This window comes from Hyperoodon ampullatus (assembly GCF_949752795.1).
Source record: "Hyperoodon ampullatus genome assembly, chromosome: 9".
NCBI lineage: Eukaryota > Metazoa > Chordata > Mammalia > Artiodactyla > Ziphiidae > Hyperoodon > Hyperoodon ampullatus.
The window spans coordinates 54,365,775-54,388,439 of record NC_136922.1 but is presented as its reverse complement, the minus strand read 5'-3'; the positions used below and the strand labels follow the sequence as shown (position 1 = coordinate 54,388,439).

General features: G+C 40.3%; 1 protein-coding gene across 2 annotated transcripts in view; it reads left to right on the top strand.

The window, feature by feature from the left end:
• The window catches only part of CDK14 (cyclin dependent kinase 14), a gene marked incomplete at both ends in the record, with an annotated part of 523,336 nt that overhangs the window by 5,172 nt on the left and 495,499 nt on the right, over window positions 1-22,665 (top strand). For both annotated transcript variants that reach the window (XM_079710872.1, XM_079710871.1), the window contains one exon: window positions 1,685-1,716. In XM_079710872.1, the coding sequence (XP_079566998.1) occupies window positions 1,685-1,716 (32 nt within the window). The remainder of the gene's footprint in view (window positions 1-1,684; window positions 1,717-22,665) is intronic.

Below are 22,665 nucleotides of genomic sequence, written 5' to 3'. Positions count from 1 at the left end.
TTTTATAAAGGAATCACTAGTCAAGTATATTAATTAAAGGACACGTCTTGGGTTGAGAGAGTGAGGCGTATAGTTTAGTAACATTGTTGACTGATATTTAAAGAAAGCCTTCTGGATTAGAAGTTTTATATTGTAAATTTAAAATGTCACCATTAAGAATCACCTAGGATCTTCTACCTTTCTATCCAAGTAGGTTATTTAATTTAATTTATTTATTTGGCCACACCAAGCAGTTTGTGGGATCTTAGTTCCTCCACCAGGGATTGAACCTGTGCCCTTGGCAGTGAAAACGTGGAGTCTTAAACACTGGACCACCAGGGAATTCCCCAAAGTAGGTTATTTTAGATTTAATATAAATTAAGTCAAATACATTATGTAATATGGGTGAGTAATTGAATGCAAGATAAACCATTTGAAACTGGGACAAAGATCTGTCTCCTTATTTTCCATTCGGAAGAAATGGTTCTCTAATAAAGGAAGTAGAGAAAACTATTACAAGATCAGTTTCTTAGGCAAAAGGGGAAGACTAAGAATTAAACTTTGAGAAACATTTTATCTCCCTTGACCTACCCTTTTCTGCCTTAACTCATCACCACAACCACAGACTTCTTGATGTTTTAAAAAGACAAATTTATAGAATGACAGAGAAAACAACCTTTGCAAGATTGCTAGACAGTATAATATAAGCTTTGATGCGATGGCTTCAGTTTAGGCACAGGACTTCTCTCAGAGCCTAACTGCCAAAACAATTTGTTTTCCATTGCTTTGGTCAGAACATAGCTTTCCAAGAAAGAGCTACACAAGCACTTCTACCCTGAATAGAACTACCCAGTATAGACCAGTAAGCACTTTTGCACAATTCTGTACCTCTGAAACATTTCTCCAACTTGTGTTTTCAGCTAAATTCACTCCTTTGTGCATTCTCCTTAATCTGAAACATTGTAAATAATTGTAGGGTTTAAGGAACTAGGTGTTTGCCAACTATATATATGAAATACTTCTCTTTCTCTTTAGAGTAATAAAATTTCAATTCTGAAGTCATGAATATTTAAAATAAATTTTAAGTATTTGCTAGTACCTATAAAATATTCCACATGTATTGTTTCCTTTGGTGTGATACTTTGTTAGAATAGTTATCATGTTGAAACTGTTTGAATTACGTTTCTGCAGTGCTTATTTTACACACTTGATCTTTCATCATCAAACTTAAACTTCTCGCAGTATGAAAATCTCATTCTGGGCACTGTGCAGAGTGGATGTCTTCCTGACAACTGGTTTGGGAGGTCCAGCCACCATGCATAATGATAGAGCAGCAAACACCAGAAGTTTAAGGGGAAATTTTTTTAAGATTACTTTTTGATTCTTTAATACTTTCATTAAAACATTTTCCTACTAAAGAAGAAATAGAGGAAAGATATGCATACTTCTTTTCCACAGCTGGGAGGATAGTTCCATTTACATATTTATGAAAGTGTCTCACAAAGATGCGTGCTGTGCAATTCTCTCTCATTTGCAGTTTTCACATTTGTATCATAACATTGTTATTCAGGTTGGGATATGATTTTACTTTTTGAAATGAAAACACCAAACTGCTTTGGGGTTTTTTTCTGTTTTTTAGAACTTAGATACTTAGTCTCTGAGATGTTTCACAATAACTGTTTCCTTTCCCCTTTTTTTTTTATAGCTTTGAAGAAAGACGACACCACCTTTGATGAGGTAGGTTAAATTTCTTCATCTAATGTTAGAAGTATTTAATTACGGCCAGGTAAAGTCAGTAGGTGCCAACTTTGCACTTAGAAACAAACAAACAAAAAAATGCCTTAAAACAAAAAACAAGCCATGGCATCTCTTTATTTAGTTACATTATGTTATTTTCCAGTTTTAAACAACCGTTCAAATTGAATTTTGGTATCAATCAACAGAAATGTGTCTTATGAAATTAATAAACAAAAGGCACCCGCAGGCCTTTGTTTTGTTGCTTTCCTGATGTTGGTAGTGCTGGTGAAGCCCAGTGTGATGTGTGTACTCAGGGCATGTCTGGAGCTGTTGGCAAGTTGGGCTCCACGGCTCCCTTGCAGCCCTCCTCTGAACTAGGGTATGATGCGATGTTGACGCCACATATTGTCTGTCAGACTCCCAAAGGAGGAGCTGACTTTTCCTGTTCCAGTTTTCCTATTCTTTGTATATCAGATCTGTCTTTATCTACTTGCCACAAAGTAGCAAAAAAGCCTGTTCAAGAAAGGCAGAGGGTTCCTGTGTAATTAATAACATTCTGAATGTGATTTTTCAATTGTACTCTTTCCTGAGTTTTTGGTAGTATCAGTGGGAATCACCAGAGGAATAATGTGTTTACAGAATGTTCTCAAGAGTGCTGTAGAGTGAAGTGTTTGATTGTCACCATCCAAAGCCACAGTGACTGATCTGTGTTGTAAACTGGGCCATATATATACATATATATATATATATATATATACACACACACATATATATATACACATATATATATATGTATATATATATTGAGTGTTTATGTATGAACACAGATGTATCTACAACACAATGTGCTTATCCTGCAGCCTGATGAAAGCATAGATTAGTTTGGTTGTGGTTTGATTTGTTTTAACAGTTGCAGATTCCATGAAATATGCTACCTGTCCTCCCTCTGCTGCAGTGCTTCAGAGAGGAAAGGACATTTGTGCTCATGGAAAGTCCCCTTGGCCATGTGGCTGGCTGTGGTGCAGGACAAGAGCACTGAGGGGGAACCTGCTCCAGACTGGGATTTCTGGACGGGACCCATGACATTTGGCTCTCATGGTCTGCTGCTTTGTCTGCTGCACCTGTTCTTTTTTTCCCCTGGGTCCAGCTCTACAAAGCTGTGTGTCCCTGGACTCCAAAGCAACTTCCCCTGCCAGCATTCCTGAAACATCCTGTGAAACTTAGTGATTCTAGACCTGAAGCAATAAAGGAGTCTTTTCTTTCCCATCTGTAGTGGGTAATAATGATGTTCCCCTCTAAACCTGTATTTCTGGAATTTCTGCAGTGTTACTGAGATGTTTTTAGGAGAGTATTTTCTTTCTTCTCAGAAGAACTCAATGTGAGAATATTGGGCACCTTTTCTCTCTTCATAAGGAAAAGACTCCCCTTTAATTATGTAGGTAATTTAAGTTTACATTAAAAAAAAAATAAGGAAAAGAAAAAAACTCCCAAATCCTATTATCCAATTACAACCACTGTTGAATGTCCTTCTTGCCTCTTTCCTCCTGTAAAGAACAAACAAAAACACCCCCCCCCCCAAACTATAGCCCATGTATTACATCCTACTTTTTTCTTTTAACCTATAATATATTTTTGCATGTTTTTACAGATGACTCCTAATCATTTATTAGGAATTTAAAAAACCTTTTGTCTTGTTTAAACACCACCATTAACGATTGTATGTTATTCTGCCACGTGGCTGTGACATCAGCTTTCAAAAACACCTGAGGCTGGAACCTACTAGATGGAAGTTAAGAATGTATGAGTCAGGGCTTCCCTGGTGGCGCAGTGGTTGAGAGTCTGCCTGCCGATGCAGGACACACGGGTTCGTGCCCCGGTCCGGGAAGATCCCACATGCCGCGGAGCGGCTGGGCCCGTGAAGCCATGACCGCTGAGCCTGCGCATCCGGAGCCTGTGCTCCGCAACGGGAGAGGCCGGAACAGTGAGAGGCCCGTGTACCATTAAAAAAAAAAAAAAAAAAAAAAGAATGTATGAGTCAAACCCGTAACTACGTGCCCTCCCTTACCCCCAAACTTCTGCAAAGCTGAAGGCCTGGGTTTTGTAATTTGGGGCAAAATTATCCTTCGCTTTTGTGTGTGTGTGTGTGTGGGGGGGGGGTACGCGGGCCTCTCACTGTTGTGGCCTCTCCCGTTGCGGAGCACAGGCTCCGGACGCGCAGGCTCAGCGGCCATGGCTTCACGGGCCCAGCCGCTCCGCGGCATGTGGGATCTTCCCGGACCGGGGCACGAACCCGTGTCCCCTGCATCGGCACGCGGACTCTCAACCACTGCGCCACCAGGGAAGCCCTATCCTTAGCTTTTATAAAGTGTTTTCCTTCCTCGGCTAAAGGAAAGAGATTGGTTAGATACCTTAAGTCAGTAAATCACAGAATGTTCCATCTGGAAGGGACACTGGAAATCATGTGGCCGATTTCAGCATTTCAAAGGTGAAGGCACTGAGGTCCGGGGGCGGGGGGACAGGTAATTTTCAGTTAATCAGGGAAGACCCAGGGCCAGGAGCCTGGGAGACAGTCTTAGTAAAGACATGCTTGAGTGTAAACCCCAACTCAACCACCCTCTCAAGGGCAATCGACTTCCTTTCCCCAGGCCTTTTATAAAATAGAGGTGTAATAGTACCTCCCTTCTGAGGTTACTGAGAGGATTAGATAAGCTAAGTGTATAAAGGTACCAGAATAGTCACTGGCACATAGTAAATGTCTTATATTTGTTCTTGTCATTGTCCTTGTGTTTGTCATTGCCATCATTATTGATGCTCTTACAGTGACATCTGCCTTCTGTAGTTGAAGGGCTGCAAGGAGGATGGAAAGATTAAGTTCAAAATTAAGTATTAGGTCTGTGAGGAGAATTCCTTTCAGATATTCCCCTAAAATTCCATGTAAGACTTTATGTGATGATTTGCATATTAAAACTGTAAAAATATTGTCTAAAACACACCATTTTTTAGATTCCTTGAGAGAATGACTGCCTGCGTTCTGCTTTGTAGTCCCTCCATGTCTTGCACACGGTTAATATTCAATAAATATCTATTGAATATGAGTGAATATCTGTTGCAAATGAAGAGAGAGTGTTCATCCCAGGGTCAGCCCATGTGGATTCTCATTTGCCACTTCCTAGCTATTTGTGCAGGTCATTTACTTTACCCAAGACTCAGTTTTCTCATTTGTAAAACCAATCAGTAAAACTATGATCTTCAAGTTGCTTTCTGTCTTTAAATGCAGCATACAAAACGATCAACATAAAATTACGATTTTACCAAGATCAGAAATGAGTACTAGATCTGTGATTATATCAACAGGAAGTCACTGAGTTCTTCTGTGATCATCTTCAGATTATAATGGTAGATGTTTTCTTGAATTCGTTTCTTGATCTTCCACTTTTCCTGTCAGAGTTGGAGGACCTTACAGTTCATTGGAATGCAGTTAAGATTTGAGTCTTGGAATCTGGAGGCTGGGTCAGCTTCTTAGATATGCATGGAGGTGTGGCAACTCCTTACTCAGTATTTATGAGCTGGAGGGCTCCTTATCTCAAGGAGTGGCTTTCTCCAGAGTGCCTGGAGAGGGAGTGTAGTTGCTATTTCCTGACTCATGTAGAGGATTTCTCTAGGTATATGTAAATGTTTGACTTTGAACAGAGGAGAAAAAGAATTATGGACCCGTTTGAAAAAACTATTTATTTATTTTTCCTTTTCCTTCCCTCCTTCCCTCTCTCTCACGCTTCTTACCTTCCTTCTTTCTTTATTAAAGTATAATACATTATATTAGTTTCAGTAATGATTCGATATTTGTATATACTGCAAAATGATCACCACAATACGTCTAGTTCATGTCTGTCACTATACATAGTTACAGAATTTTTTTCTTGTGATGAGCACTTTTAAGATCTACTCTCTTAGCAGCTTTCAAATATGCAGAACAGTATTATTAACTATAGTCACAATGCTCTACATTATATCTGTTGGTCATCTTTAGAAAAGTGTTTATTCAGATTCTCTGCACATTTTTTAATAGGACTGATTTTTGCCATTAAGTTGTATAAGATCTTCATATATTTTGGATATTGATCCCTTTTGTATACACGATTTGCGAATATTTTCTCTCATTCAGTGGATTGCCTTTTCATTCCTTTCAACAATCCAGTTGCCTTGATGGTTTCCTTTGCTGGCAAATTCAACAATCCAATTGCCTTGTTGATGTTTTCCTTTGCTGTGCAGAAGCTATTTAGTTTGATGTAGTCCCACTTGTTTATATTTGCTTTTATTCCTTTTGGTGTCAAATCCAAAAATTACTGTAAAGACTAATGTCAAGGAGCTTACTGCCTATGTTTTCATCTAGAAGTTTTATGGTTTCAGGTCTTATATTAAGTCTTTAATCAGTTTGAGTTAGTTTTTGTGTATGGTATAAGATCGAGGTCCAGTTTCATTCTTTTGCATGTAGTTGCCCAGTTTTCCCAACACTATTTATTGAAGAGACTGTCCTTTCCTCACTGTATATTCTTGGCTCCTTTGATGTATATTAATTGACCATATATGTGTGGGTTGATTTCTGGGCTCTCTGTTCTGTTCCATTGATCTATGTGTCTCTTTTTATGCCATACTGTTTTGATTGCTATAGGTTTGTAATATAGTTTGAAATCAGGGGGCATGATACCTCCAGTTTTGTTCTTCTTTCTCAAGATTACTTTGGCTATTCAGGGCCTTTTGTGGTTCCATAAAAATTTTAGAATTGTTCATACTATTTCTATGAGAAATGCCAATGGAATTTGAGTCCATTGATTGCTTTGGGTGATATGGACATTTTAGCAATATTAATTCTTCCAATCATGAGCATAGAATATCTTTCCATTTATTTCTTTCATCACTGTCTTTTTTTTTTTTTTTTTTTTTTGCGGTACGCGGGCCCCTCACTGTTGTGGCCTCTTCCGTTGCGGAGCACAGGCTCCAGACCTGCAGGCTCAGCAGCCATGGCTCACGGGCTCAGCCGCTCCACGGCATGTGGGATCTTCCCAGACCAGGGCATGAACCCATGTCCCCTGCATCGGCAGGCGGACTCTCAACCACTGCACCACCAGGGAAGCCCTTTCATCAGTGTCTTATAGTTATCAGTGTACAGGTCTTTTCACCTCCTTGGTTAAATTTATTCCTCAGTATTTTTAATTTTTGATGCAATTGTAAATGGGATTGTTTTCTTAATTTCTCTTTATGATAGTTCATTATTTGTATACAGAAACAACAGATTTCTGGACATTGATTTTGTATCCTGCAACATTACTGAATTCATTTATTACTTCTAACAGTTTTTTGGTGGAGTCTTTAGAGTTTTCCATATCTAGCATTATGTCATCTGCAAGTAGTGACAGCTTTACTTCCTTTCCAATTAATGCTTTTTATTTCTTTTTCTTGCCTAATTGCTCTGGTTAGGACTTTCAGTACTGTGTTGAATAAGAGTGATGAAAAGGGCCATCCTTGCCTTTTTTTTTTTTAACACCTTTATTGGAGTATAATTGCTTTACAATGGTGTGTTAGTTTCTGCTTTATAACAAAGTGAATCAGCTATACATATACATATATCCCCATATCTCTTCCCTCTTTCATCTCCCTCCCTCCCACCCTCCCTATCCCACCCCTCTAGGTGGTCACAAAGCACCGAGTTGATCTCCCTGTGCTATGCAGCTGCTTCCCACTAGCTATCTATTTTACATTTAGTAGTATATATAAGTCCATGCCACTCTCTCACTTCATCCCAGCTTACCCTTCCCCCTCCCCACCTTCCCTTTTATAACTGCCTTTTCTGCATCACATAAGTTTTGGTATGTTGTATTTTCTTTTCTGTTAGTCTCAAGGTGTTTTTTTATTTCACTTTTGCTTTTCTCATTGATCCATTGGTTGTTCAGTAATATGTTGTTTAGTCTCTGCATAAAGTTGACCCTTAAACAATGTGAAGGTGAGGGGCACTGACCCCACACACAGTCAAAAATCCACACAGAACTTTACAGTCGTCCCTCTATATCTGCGGTTCCACATCCACGGATTCAGCCAACCCAGATTGGGAGATAGACGGGGGCAATGTACATTGAGCTCTGTTTCTAGTCCATGTCCCTCTTTGTTATTTTGTATAAAGAGATATACCCAAGATAATAATGCCCAAGATGGTAAATACATCAGTGATTTTTATGAGAACCAGAGTCTAGGGGTTAGGTACAAATATGATTTGGGGATATTCCTGGTCATTCTTTTCCATCTTTTGAGGGTGGTGGAAGCTGTTGCAGTCTTTTCTCACCCTAACTGTCTTCATCACTGGAGGCCTCAGTGTCTTGTGAATGATGTATTTCTTGTGTACAGTGTTCCAGCTTCAGACTTCCCTGACTTCCTCATCTAAAATATTAAATCTCAGTAACAGTCATTCCTTAGCCCTCTTGCTCCTGTTACACTCCCTCTATCTCTTCTTTGCTGGCTTCCAGTTTCCAGAGGACTCCTCCTCTGCCTGCCCTGTCCCATTCTTCCGTCCCACAACTCATCCTCCCTCCTTTGTTTCCTTTTCTGTTCACTCATGGTATATCACTTCCTTGACAGTATCCTCAGTGGCCTTATCCCTTTGTGCTTTGCTTGTAATCTACTCTGCCAGCTCTCGATTTTGACCTGGCATCTTTTCCTTTTTTACCCAGTGGCTGCCAAAAGCTGCTTGAGGAAATCACTCTGCAAATAAATTTATCATTTCCAGCCTTCGCTGGAACCCGAGGCAACTGTGCACAGTCTTGCACTGTGTGGCTGGGCTGTTTCCTGCTGAAACATTTCCACTTCCCTCAAACATTCTAGCCACCCTCCTCCACCCCTCCTTCCTTTACTAGATGACTTTTCCTCTCTGTTAATTTGCTAGAGTTGCCATAGAAAAATACCACAGACTAGGTGGCTTAAACAACAGACATTTATTGTCTCACAATTCTGTAGACCAGAAGTCTGAAATCAAAGTGTTGGCAGGTTTGGTTCCTTCTGAGGGCTATGAAGGAAGGATCTATTTCAGGCCTCTTCCCTTAGCTTGTAGATGGCTATCTTCTCCATGTGTTTTCACATCATCTTCACTCAGTAAGTGTCTGTGTATCCAAATTTCCCCTTTTTATAAGGACATCAATCATACTGAATTAGGGGCTTACCCTACTCCAGTATGACCTCATCTTAATTTAACTAATTGTATCTGCAGTGATCCTGTTTCCAAATAAGATCACATTCAGAGGTACTGGGGTAACTTAAGACTTAAACATAGGAATTTTTGGTAGATACAATTCAACTGATAACAGCCTTCACCTTCTTAGAACACAATAGTATTACACATCAGCCCCTTGCCTACATATATACCTTATTTGCTCTAATCATACTTCTTTTTTTTCCCTGAGAGGAGGGTGTGTCTTTTTTCCTCTGCTGGGCTGGTTCCTCCTCCTATCCTCTTGATTCCTTTCCCTCCTTTCCACTCTAGAAGCTTGTGTAATTGATTCTTTCCTTTCTTATCTACGTTTCCTGTCTCTTCCCGTTTACAGGTATTTCAGCCGAGGCTCTGAGCATGGTTAAGTCTTCCCCGTCTCTTCCATTGTAATGGAAACCCCTGTGCTCTGTGATAATTTTTTCATGCTCTCCTTGAGTAGTTTGTCTGTCCCTTGGTTTTGGCTGCTCTGGTATTATACTCACGGCAGTGTGGATGGCTCAGCTTTCTGTTCTGAACTCCACACCCAGATATCTAGCTGCCCATTAGATGTTTCTGCCTCTGTATCTTATAATCACCTTGATTTCAGTGCATACAAAAAACAGTTGACCCTTGGGACTTCCCTGGTGGCACAGTGGTTAACAATCTGCCTGCCAGTGCAGGGGACACAGGTTCGAGCACTGGTCCAGGAAGATCCCACATGCCGTGGGAGCAACTAAGCCCGTGGGGCACAACTACTGAGCCTGCACTCCAGAGCCCACGAGCCAGAACTACTGAGCCCATGTGCCACAACTGCTGAAGCCTGCGTGCCTAGAGCCCATGCTCTGCAACAAGAGAAGCCACTGCAATGAGAAGCCTGCGCACTGCAATGAAGAGTAGCCCCTTCTCACCACAACTAGAGAATGCCCGTGTGCAGCAACAAAGACCCTGTGCAACCAAAAATAAATAAATAAATAAATAAATAAATAAATAAATAAATAAATAAATAAATAAATAAATAAAAAATACAGTTGACCCTTGAACAACGTGGGTTTGAACTGTGCAGGTTGGTTCATACGTGGATTTTTTTTCAACAAATGCAGTTGGTTGAATCTGTGGATGCATAACTGTGTATACAGAGGGCCGACTGTAAAGTTATACTCAAATTTTTGATTGCACGGAGGGTTGGCATCCCTAACCACTGAGTTGTTCAAGGGTCATCTGTATTACTAATTCCTATATTCTCTAAACATGCACCTTTTCTCTTTCCTATCTCAGTGATTGGCTTTCACAAGGCAAAAACCTGACACCATCCTAAATGTTTCTCCAAGCCCCACATCCAAGCTTTGGCTTAGTTCTTGTTCCCTCTGTCATGCCCATTCCCACTGCTGAAGTGCACATTCAGCCTCTCTTGTCTGGACTGTGGTAGTGTTCTAACTGGTGTCCCTGCCTACAGCTTGCCTCCTGTTCCAACAGAACGACGGATCTGAAATACAAATCGTGCTATTCTCCTGCGTAATACTTTAAAAGCTCCCTGTCAGGGAACTCTACTCAATGCTCTACTGTGTGGTGACCTAAATGGGAAGGAAATCCAAAAAAGAGGGGATATATGTATACGTATAGCTGATTCACTTTGCTGTACAGCAGAAACTAACACAACATTGTAAAGCAATTATACTCCAATAAAAATTAAAAAAAAAAAACAAAAAAAACAACTCCCTGTCAACTGCAGGTTCAAGTCTAAATTCCTAGCTTGGCTTTCAAGGCCTTTCATCATCATCCATCTCTCGCCTACCTTTCCACCCTTATCAAACAGTAATCTCTTACTTTAACACCTTTATCATCATTCCAGCTGCCACCACTTCAGTTCAGGACTTTTACCTGTTTTATCCCAATAGCCTCTTAATTGGTCTTACTGTTCCATCTCTCAGTCCTCCACTCCAGCCTTCCCAAAACATCTTACTTGTCATTATCCTTTCCTAATCAGAGATTTGTACATCAGGTATTTTCAGTCAGCCCTCCCTATCCGTGGCTTTTGTGTCCATGGATTCAACCAACCTTAGATTGAAAATATTTGGAAAAAAAAATTCCAGAAAGTTCCAAAAAGCAAAACTTGTATTTGTTGCATGGTGGCAACTATTTATATAGCATTTCCATTGTATTTACAACTATTTACATAATATTTACATTGTATGTACAACTATTTACATAATATTTACATTGTATTTACAACTATTTACATATCATTTACATTGTATTCGGTATTATAAGTAATCTAGAGATGATTTAAAAGGGAAGGAAGGGGAAGCTGGGGGGGTTAGTGAGAGTAGCATTGACATATATACACTGCCAAATGTAAAATAGATAGCTAGTGGGAAGCAGCAGTGTAGCACAGGGAGATCAGCTCGGTGCTTTGTGACGACTCAGAGGGGTGGGATAGGGAGGGTGGGTGGGAGGCTTAAGAGGGAGAGGATATGGGGATATATGTATGCATATGGCTGATTCACTTTGTTGTAAAACAGAAACTAGCACAGCATTGTGAAGCAATTATACTCCAATAAAGATGTATAAAAAATATAAAGTATACGGAAAAATGTGTGTAGGTTATGTGCAAGTACTATGCCATTTTATATAAGGGTCTTGAGCATCCATGCTGATACTGAGGGACAACTGTATTGATGTCTATTTTATGTTAGTCTCTGGATATGCTCAGAACCTGAATCTCAGTCTAGTCAGTCTCACAAGATTTCATCGCGCTGGCATTCGCAGGTTGACCAGCTCCTATCATCTTGCAGTGTTGGGCCTGGGCACAGATTCAATCTCACTTTCTCTTTATAGTAAGATTTTACATTACTTTGTATTCTATTTTACTCTTACGATGGTCATGTTTGCTAACCCTGGATGATATGAACCTATCGCATGAGAGAGGTCTAGAAATTAACAGACTGTTCTCTGATCATGCCAGTAATCTGGTAAGTCATTATATTTAAAATTCAACATTTTGGATGGCTGAGAAAGAACCTCACTTCCTCCTTAATTCTCTCTTTGGAAATTTAGTTGAAATTTTCTGATTCTTAAAACTTTCTGTGCTTCAGTTTTTCCTTTCTATAAATGTTTGATCACATTTACCCTCTCCCTAATTATGGTAGACATAATTACCATAATTATATCTAGTCCCAGACAGTGGCTAGAATGTCTGGGTAGTGCTGTAAAGATTCAGAGAGGAGGTGCATGTCACAAAATGCAAAATGTATGACATTTGGGAGAATTAGTCACATTTATATTCTTCATTCCCCAAAGACAGAATGTTACAGAAGTTGAAAGCATTGAGTAGCGTCCTGTCTCTCTTGTGGGCAGTGCATATCCTGACAAGTAGGCCCATTAGAGTGTAGGAAGTTTCTCCTGTAAGGTGGCTGGTGTTCCCTTCCAGGCAGTGCTTTCATTTGCATGGTTGAATTCATTTGCAGAAAGCCGACCTTTGGATTAGGAAGTCTCTCTATATAACCGAAGTACTTAGGATTTTCTTCAACAGGTACAAGATGAATCCAGCTATAGGCAGCACATTATACCCATTTTCCTTCTGACTGAAATTGAGCCACTGATTCATAATCCTCAAATCCTTAAATTGCTTGGTTGTGTTTGAGATGGCCCATTTTTCATGGAGCCATAATGACAATTGAAATCAGCTAAGTCGAGGGGTGAGAGTTCTCTGAGGACTGGAATCGTGGTCTCCACTCGATCTGGAGTGTGATGACCTTTAGGGCATTGTGACAGACATTCCTTTCTAAATGATTCTTCTCTGAGGGATACATTTATTAATTTTTTTTTTTTTTTTTTTTTTTTTTTTTTTGCGGTACGCGGGCCTCTCATTGTTGTGGCCTCTCCCGTCGCGGAGCACAGGCTCCGGACACGCAGGCTCAGCGGCCATGGCTCACGGGCCCAGCCGCTCCGCGGCATGTGGGATCTTCCCGGACCGGGGCACGAACCCGTGTCCCCTGCATCGGCAGGCGGACTCTCAACCACTGTGCCACCAGGGAAGCCCTATTAAATATTTTTTTATAGTCCAAAACACACTTAACTCTTCCTATTCTCTGTGTCATAAAATTTACAAAAGGCACAGTTACCAAAAATTGGAACCAGCAAAATGCTCTTAATTTTGCAAGCTTGATTTCTCCAGAATGCATCAATGTCAGGCTTCCTGAAGGAGCTCTTCCCATGGAAAGACAGTAATTGAAGGAATACTCACTTTTTCCTTCTGAGTCTATCTTATTTTCAATATATAAAGTTGGTTCTGCTTATTCTTCAATTCTTTATTTAGTTTCTAAATTTTATTTTCTCTTTTACTTTTTTCTGCCTTCCTCCCTTCTTTCTTTTCCTCCCTCCTTCCTTCCTCTCTCCCTTTCATTCCCTCTCTCCTCCTCTTCTCCTCTCTCTGCCCCTCTCTATCTCCTCTTCCCTCCCTCCCTTTCTCTCCTCTTCCCTTCCCCCCTCCTTCCTCCCTCCCTCCCTCCCTCTGTCCCTCCCTCCCTCCCTCCCTTCCTTTCTTCCTTCCTTCCTTCCCAGCATGTGAGCCTGGGAATTTTCTTAAAAATATGTATTTTTTATGATCTCAAAGTATGACAGTACTCTTTACTGCAGTGTTTCACTGTCTTGCACTGCAACATTATATGCTTAATTTTTAATAATGAGGTTAATAGTTTTTTCTTGTGTCTTTTAAATAGCTACTCTAAATTCTAAATTCCATGATATTAAATCTTATATGCATGCTAATGAATGTGTGGGGAAAAACTTTAAGGCTTTCATGGCCATATAGTTAAAGTAGAAAAAACTGCTTCAACATGTAATTGTATACTCAGCCTAAATTGTATCAGGTAGAGTACTTATTTGACTTTCCACTGATAGTTTTTTCCAGCCTGGAAAATCAGACTTTTAAGTATTGAAAGGGACTTGGAATTGGACCGAGAACGTGGGAGGCTCTTGGAGTCATCAATTCCATGTGTTTTTCAATCTGTTGATTGTGTTTTCTCAATCTATGGATACCCTCATGTGAGATGTCTATAAAGTGTGATGTCTAGAACGTATCTTCATATTCAGTGTAGCCTAGCCTGCGTCAAACACATTGTTACAACTCTGTGTTCCATCAGCTGAAATATTGAAGTATGCAAATCATTTCCTTTAAAAAAATATAGAGCAGATTGATGTCCGTCTCTCAATTGTGTTTTGATATATTTTCTTGAGTGGGAAAGAAGGGGGCTGAGTTGCAGTTAGAGTACCAGGAATTTGGCATATTCCAGAGTTTGCCCATGGTGATGTACCAAGTATGAAATGATCACCCATGACATATGTCTTGGTGGAAACAAAATGAAGTATGTTCCTCTAGTCTGTTCCTTGCCTTAAGGCTGGGCTATGACCATAACTTAGTTACCTCAGAGCATTATTTGTTGTATTTTAAACTATTTTCAAAACAGGGAATTGCACCCGCTCTATAAAACAGTGATAGCGTGGAGGGTGGAAGTTTTCTAAATGCTCCCTGAATGAAGACTTTGGTGCAGGTTTCTTTCCTCTACCCCAAATCACACACCTTAAGAATATTGCTGCTGCAGTTAGCTTAGCACAGGTTATTTTTTGACAGTGTGGCATATCCTGCAAGTGGGTTTGATGATAAAAATGATTGAGAACCACTCTTCTAACATATCTATTACTAACTATTAGAAGTGAGTTGAAGATGGATATTGGTACAATCACATGCAGTCTGAATTTTTTTGAACAGCTCTTGATTTCAGATCACACATCCTGATTTTTGGTTCCGAAAATATAGTCCTAGTTCTACAATTGTATATTTCTTTTTTTTTTTTTTTTTAAGAAGATATTGGGGGTAGGAGTTTATTAATTAATTAATTTATTTTTGCTGTGTTGGGTCTTCGTTTCCGTGCGAGGACTTTCTCTAGTTGTGGCAAGCAGGGGCCACTCTTCATCGCGGTGCGCGGGCCTCGCACTATCGCGGCCCTCTCACTATCGCGGCCTCTCTTGTTGCAGAGCACAGGCTCCAGACGCGCAGGCTCAGTAGTTGTGGCTCACGGGCCTAGTTGCTCCGCGGCATGTGGGATCCTCCCAGACCAGGGCTCGAACCCGTGTCCCCTGCATTAGCAGGCAGATTCTCAAACACTGCGCCACCAGGGAAGCCCTACAATTGTATATTTCTTAATATTACATTTAATTTTTAGGTATTTTAGCTAAAAGAAAAAGACAGTGATAAAGAAATGTTTAACAAAGAAGGGGCTAGGTAGATAATATTCTACAACAGATAAAAATGAATAAGAGTAACATGATTATTTTTCAATTTTAATGGAAATTGCATTAATTAAAAACATTATAGTTAAAGAAGAGGTAAGATTGATGAGATAAAATTGTATGTTAGTAATAGTCATTCAGGGCATGAATTACAGCATCTTTTGTGTTATAGTTGCTCATTTATTTTAAATCTTCTTCAGCTCTATAGCTCTTCTTATATTGTCTTCAAATGAATATGGTGGAGAATGTTCTGCAGTGCTTGATTCTCTTCTCCTAAAAGGCAGACTATTTAATTTTATAAATGAGCATCCTTGGGTCATTAGATATTGGGGTTCAGGTGTGCAGAAGGCTTGGTAACATATGGCCTGTCCCCAGGTGCCCTAATTTAGCTCAGAACTTTCCCCCAGAGGTTTGCATTACTTTATCTAAATGGTGTGTTACATGTACAACAAAAAGGTGCTTTGGTCATAAAAGGAAAAAATAAATAAATATGTACTTTGCAAGATACACAAGTCTGCCTTTACATTACTTTCTCTACAGTTATTAGAAAATAAAAATCTTAAAACCCATGTGAATGACATTAATTGGATGACCACAATTTTGGGTGATTCACTTTTAGTATCTACAGCGTTCCTTTTCTTTCACTTATGTTATTATATACACACACACATGTGCACACACACACACACATTTCTCTCCATTTGAATTTTTTTTTTCAGGCAACACAGCATATTGACATCACCCTGGACTTTTTTTCTGGTTCAGAATTTTCCCTTCCTATCACAATTACATATTTTTCACTGAATAATTTAAATATTTGCTATTAAGAAAAGTAAGTATGCACATTACAGAAAATTTATAAAATATTAAAAAGCAAAAAATAAAAATTACAATGTTAAGTGAAAGCAACCGTTAAGTATGATCTCAGCTTTGTAAAGAATATGTTTCCTCTGCATGGGGGAAACATCTGAAAAAAGGAAAAACAACAGAAGGATAATATGGAAATTGAGGTTCATTGAAGTTGTGACTTGCTCAAAGCCCCTCAGCTAGAAAGACGATTAATCCTCGATTCCAGCCTAGTCACTCTGACTCCAGTGTGTGCTTGGCATTTTACAAGGCTGCTTCCCAGGAGAAGGGAGAAACAATACACGGGTGGTACGGTGTGGTGTATGGCGGGTAGATGGAGAAAGGACCCAGAGTTCTTACAAAGATGCAACTGATGTTTGGTAATAATTCTAACAGATGAACGGTTTTCCTAATAAGGCACAAGAGTGAGTGAACCTAAAAGATTCCTTCAGTGGAGCTATGTCATTTTTGAGCCAAGTTATACTCATTTTACAGAGAGGAAACTGAGGTCCATACAGGCAGATTAAATAAGTTCCCAAAGAGAACGTGGTTGGTTAGTGTGAGATCAAGGAGGTCTCTTCTCTCAATTACTCTTTACATTTTAGATTTCAGTTTCATGCTTATGTTAAAACTGTGCTTGTATTGCCATTTTTATCTGTATATGGATGGGGATTGGATGGAATTGTTTTGAGATACAAGCTTGATCCTTGGTCGTTTAATACAAATTTCCAGTTAGACATTAGGGCACTGCCCATAGTGAAGGTTATGGAAGGTTAACTGTTGGATGAGGTACCCTGGATCACCAACCAGCCTGCCTGCAGGTTGGTTGGAGCTGGGAGGCGTTATGAGAGTGATGCTGGTATGTGTTTTAAGTGGCATGTTCAGAACATAATGTCAGGACCTCTTTCAATGGGTGTACATTGCCTTCCTTAAAGTAAAAAGTTAATATTGAACAGAAAGTGTCAGATGAGAAATTCATTTCTTTACTTCAAGGCCTGGCTATGTATACGCTTGGATTATTAGCTCGTACCTGTGAAGCGACTCTAGCTTCATTTTTATTTCATATTGTGACAAGTGAAATGCTTGTGAAGGCTAAAAATACAGAGGAAACAGGCAGATCTTTTCAATAGTTACATCTTAGTAAGAAAAAAAAAATAAGCTTGTAGGTGGGCATGGAGAGAGACATTGAATGCTTCTTATTCCTTTTTATTGGTAGGGTGGGTGCTGAGAAAAGAAACAGACCATTTCTTTCTTTCTCCTCTTCCTTATGCTTCCAATATCATTGTGTTTTCTTTTTTTTTTTTTCTTCCTTTTTCTCCTGAAACTGCTTGATCTTGGTGGGGACAGTCATCTCCATCTTCTCTGAAGCAAATGGTCTAGCTGCCAGCCACTGGGCTTTTTTTGCCCTGAGCTTTTTTCACAATCCATGCACTGGGTCCAGTCAATGTAGTGACCTTTGTGGCTGCCTGTGCCATCCTTCCACTGTGACAGACCTGATTCTTTTCTGGTGCGTGACTGGTGCAGGTAAGGGTAGAAGAAGGGCAAAGAGGCAGGCAGGCAAGCAAGGCAGATGCTTTATAATGACTGGCCCTGGTTCTGCAATGGGACAGCAGAATTATGGCCCCTAAAAAAAGACCCGAACTTCCTTATGCTCCCTACTGCGTTTCATGGACTAGTTGTGGCATGTATATTGTTTGATTTACTTTGTCTTTCTGCTTTTACAGCCAGTCGAGTTGGGAAGTTTTGCGGACACAGACATAAAGAGTGATTTTTAGATTCTTCCCTGGACTTGTCAGTGGGCTCAGAAATAGGAGAATGTGTGCCTTCTTAGTATTTTTTTCTTTTTTGATGAGAAGGAGCAGGGAAGTGAAAATCTCAAGAGAGCAGTATCAGTTTTCCGGTCAGCAAGCTCATTAAGTTAATATTTACTTTTAAAATGAATGTATTTGCCAGCCCTTCCTGCTGTTTGCTTGGGGACCATTTAACTCACATGTGAGAGCCTCTAACTGGTTTCCACTTCCATTGGGCATTTCACCTCTGAGGCCAGTGACTAGTATGATGTGCTGCTCCTTGTTTTAACACCTGTCTTTTTTTTTTTAAACTTCAAATTACATTTATCTTGAGACTAGAGGAAGGGAAAGAAATGAAACTTAGTTCTTCCCTGTTTCTTTGTGCCTGCTGCTCAGTCTTGTTAAACTGATTTCTAATAACTCAATTGACACATATTTAGGGGTTTAAGAAAACTGGAAATTCGATTAAAATACAGCCTCAAAACTCAAAGATTGCATTTGAAAACTTTTGGTATTTTTATTGTTATTAATTCTAACACTGTTATATATTTTTACATTGTAAAATAACACCTGGTCATTAATGAAAAAGTTAAAAAAATACCGATGATATAAAAAATGGAAGTTTAAAAACTTAAGTTGTACATTTAGTAAAAAGTTTTCTTTCAATGCTATTAAAAAATATCCTTGGGCTTCCCTGGTGGCGCAGTGGTTGAGAGTCCGCCTGCTGATGCAGGGGAAGCGGGTTCGTGCCCCGGTCTGGGAGGATCCCACATGCCGCGGAGCGGCTGGGCCCGTGAGCCATGGCCGCTGAGCCTGCACGTCCGGGGCCTGTGCTCCGCAACGGGAGAGGCCACGGCAGTGAGAGGCCCGCGTACCACACACACAAAAAAATATATATATCCTTTTCATAAGTTTACAGTTTTTTTTTTTCATTCCGGAATATAGGATATTCTTACTATCGTTTAAGCCTTTTTTAAAAGCTAAAGATTTCTTCGTAAAGTATTGTAGTTTAAAAAATTTTTATGACCTGCTTTCTTTATTCAATAATGCTATTTTGAGACATCTTTTAGAAAATAATTGCTAACTAAGGATGAGAATGAATTTCTCTTGTTTCTGCTTTGCTCCTGTAGATTTTGACATGTTTATTTTGCATTTTGTTATTTTACTCAACTGTATTAGCTCCACTATTTTTCAGAGGTTTCCTTTGGGTTTTCTTGGTATATAATCATGTCATCTGCAAATGATTTTTTTTAGCTCTTCCTTTCCAGTATTACACGGAATGATTTTATCATTTTTTTTCCTCTTGATGCTTGTAACTTTCTAAATGAAGGCTATCATTTTTATTAGGTCTCAGATGAGTGTTTTTTCAAATTAAAAAATTTAATGAGCATAAGATAGTGATTATTTCTACTTCTCTAGATATTTAATAATCAAAGCGTCCTCAGAGACATGTCATAGTTTTGTTGGTGAGGTTTTTAAGCCTTCTGTGTTAGAGAACTGCCAGTTATATTTAATGACTTGAAGGTTGTATTGAGGAATTCTTACATTTATTTTTGAAAGATAGAGAGATGCCTTTCTATTCGTTATCTTCTTGACATTCCTTTGGTCTTAAAAGTCTGTATGTTAAATGTTTCTGTGATGAAAGCCACAAGTGTGTCCTGCAAGACGTTGCCGTTAGCACAGGGTATTTTTAGAAACCTGAAAAATGTTTATGAACTTTTAGTGGGACCTCTACCACCATTTTGGGGATCAGTGAACATCACCAGTTTGGGGATGAGTGTCAGGAACTTTTGATTCAATGGTTGATGCGTTGGGTATTTTTTTTTTTTTTCCCCGAGATTCCTTTTATTTTCAAGTGGTTGGTGCTGGCTGTCCTGGTTGTTACTCTGTGTGCCCTCCAGGGCTGTGTAGCTGCACATCTCCACCCTGAGCTCTCTCTGAAGCTGGGTGGAGAGTGGGAAAACACAAGAACAGGAGCTTTGGGATCTCACTTCTCCTGTAGTCCAGCTGGGGTTCCCCACTCCCACCCTCCAGACAATCTTTGTGCACCTCCTTTTCCTTATCTGTACATCAAGGATCATGTACCTGGCAATGGTATTATGATTAATCAGATAACGCTTGTAAATCCTATAACAGACTTGGCACATAGCGGGCCAGCGTCCCTCATGCTCAGTGACATTTGTGTCATGCTTCTCTCCATGTGAGCCTTCACACGTCTGTAGGTCACATGATGGCTGACTTTATCGTGGAACACCAGTGATCAAATTTTAGGAACCTCCTCATTTTAAAGATGGGGAAACTATGAAGTCCAAGCTCAGTCTTCCTCCTGCCACTGCTCCCCTTCTCCCCCATCTCAGTGGCCTTGCCATGACCCTGTGTTGACTGGATCTGGCAGAAAGGGAATGTCCACTGATGGGGTTTGTCAGCTCCATGGGTGGATGGGATTTTAGGAGACAGTCAGGGGCTCTGCATTTGTGAGCATTATTATTTTTTAATTAATTAATTTATTTTTGGCTGAGTTGGGTCTTTGTTGCTGCGTGAGGGCTTTCTCTAGTTGCAGTGAGCGGGGGCTGCTCTTCCTTGCGGTACACGGGCTTCTCGTTGTGGTGGCTTCTCTTGTTGCATGGGCTCTAGGCATGCGGGCTCAGTAGTTGTGGCACACGGGCTCCAGTAGTTGTGGCTTGTGGGCTCTAGAGCGCAGGCTCAGTAGTTGTGGTGCCCGGGCTTAGTTGCTCTGTGGCATGTGGGATCTTCCCGGACCAGGGCTCGAACCTGTGTCCCCTGCATTGGCAGGCGGATTCTTAACCACTGCACCACCAGGGAAGTCCATTTGTGAGCATTCTTAACTAATGTTTTAGTAGGAAACAGCGCTCACATACATCACATCTACAGTGTGCACCTGTCGACAGAAGTTGCCAGAAAGATCTACGATGATTACCTCTTATACAGAGGGAGGAAAATCATCCCGTGCTTTCTCACTTCTGGGTCGATGCCTCCCCTGTAAGTTCTCCTGATGATGTCTATTTGGTTCTCTTTCTTGGTTACCAACATTTTTCCTGGAACCTTTTCATTGTCTTGGCAGGCGTAGGCCCCTTGTCCCTATCTGTGTGTCCTGTGCCCATGTGTTGAGGAATTGTTTTTTGTTTTTGTTTTTTTCCCCATCAGTATGTTATCCCCTCAAAGGCGCTTCATATCAAGATCTTGGGACCTGTTGTCTGAGCAGATATTCGCGTCCTTAAAATCATCTTTTATTTCCTTAACGGGGGCGTTCGGTTCCTGGGGGCAGAGATCATTTCTTCCTCTCTCTATACTCGTTTGTTCAGCTTAGTGCTTTGCACCTAGTACGTGCTGAATAAATGTTGCTTGAAGGGGTGAAAGAATAAACAGAGAACATATTTTTGGTCTTTTTGGTGAATTTATTTCCATAATTAAGACATAACATTTCTTTTTTCTTTCTCCCTCTCTTTTTTGGAATTCACCAATCATTTTTTTTTTTTTTTTTTTTTGCGGTACGCGGGCCTCTCACTGTTGTGGCCTCTCCCGTTGCGGAGCACAGGCTCCGGACACGCAGGCTCAGCGGCCGTGGCTGACGGGCCCAGCCGTTCCACGGCATGTGGGATCTTCCTGGACCGGGGCACGAACCCGCGTCCCCTGCATCGGCAAGCGGACTCTCAACCACTGCGCCACCAGGGAAGCCCACCAATCATTTTTGAAAAAATTTTTTTCAAACTTTTTTTTTTTTTTTTTAATCCTTTGGCCTTGCTGCGTGGCATGCGGGATCCTAGTTCCCCGACAAGGGATCAAACCCAGGCCCCCTGCATTGGAAGCATGGAGTTTTAACCACTGGACTGCCAGGGAAGTCTCACCAGTCATTTATTGATGATGAGACTTGAAAAAATAAATGACAAACCCTTAAATGAGTTTTCTTTGTGCACATTATTTAGTCTTCCCCATAATTGGCATTAGTATTTCTACTTTTACAGACGGGGAAACTAAGGTTTAGAGAAGTTAAGCAACCAGCCCAGGGTTCCAGGGCTGGTGAAGTGGCAGAACTGTGGGTGACCTAGACAGCCCCCTTCCCCACGGCTAAAGTAGCCGCTGGAAGGGACCTGCTGGATTGTTGGCCTTCTGAAAGGAACACTGAAAGTTCCTTGCATTTAAATGACGATTGAATTACATTTACTTGAATTGTGTGACTTTTAAGTAGCAAATGAATGCTAAGAGTGTATTAGGGTAGCCCTTGGCTGTGGGACTAATTGAGAAACAAAATGAAAGTGCTGCAAACAAATGGATTTTCCTACTTAGAGTAGGTGCTTCCTCCAGTCCCATCCATCCTGTGGCATTTGCCTGAAGGATTCTTTCTCATCCAGTTAAACAGTACAGGCCAGATGTTATGTGTTGTCAATAATTTAGTACCCATGTCTTTTCGCCCCTGTGGTTAGTTTGGAGAAAGCAATTTAGAATAACCTGTGCACATATTTTAAAAACAGGTAACGACTTTCCATTTGTGTGGTAGTGTTTTTGCTCATCTAGAGCTTATGGGGTTTCTGTCCATATCTTGAAACTGTCCTTTAGAACTACTGTCTGTCCAGTGTGGTAACTTTTCCCAGAAGTCTCTAGCTTGTAATGGGAGAAACACAATCTGTGATTCATGAGCACATGTTTTGGGGTTAATTCTATTTGCATCTTTGGTTTTTCCTCCTTATTCCCAAGATACATACAAATTAAACATTCAAGATTGCACATCAGTGCATTGGATTTTTATCTGGGGTTGTTCCTTCTCTAAGTGGGGAG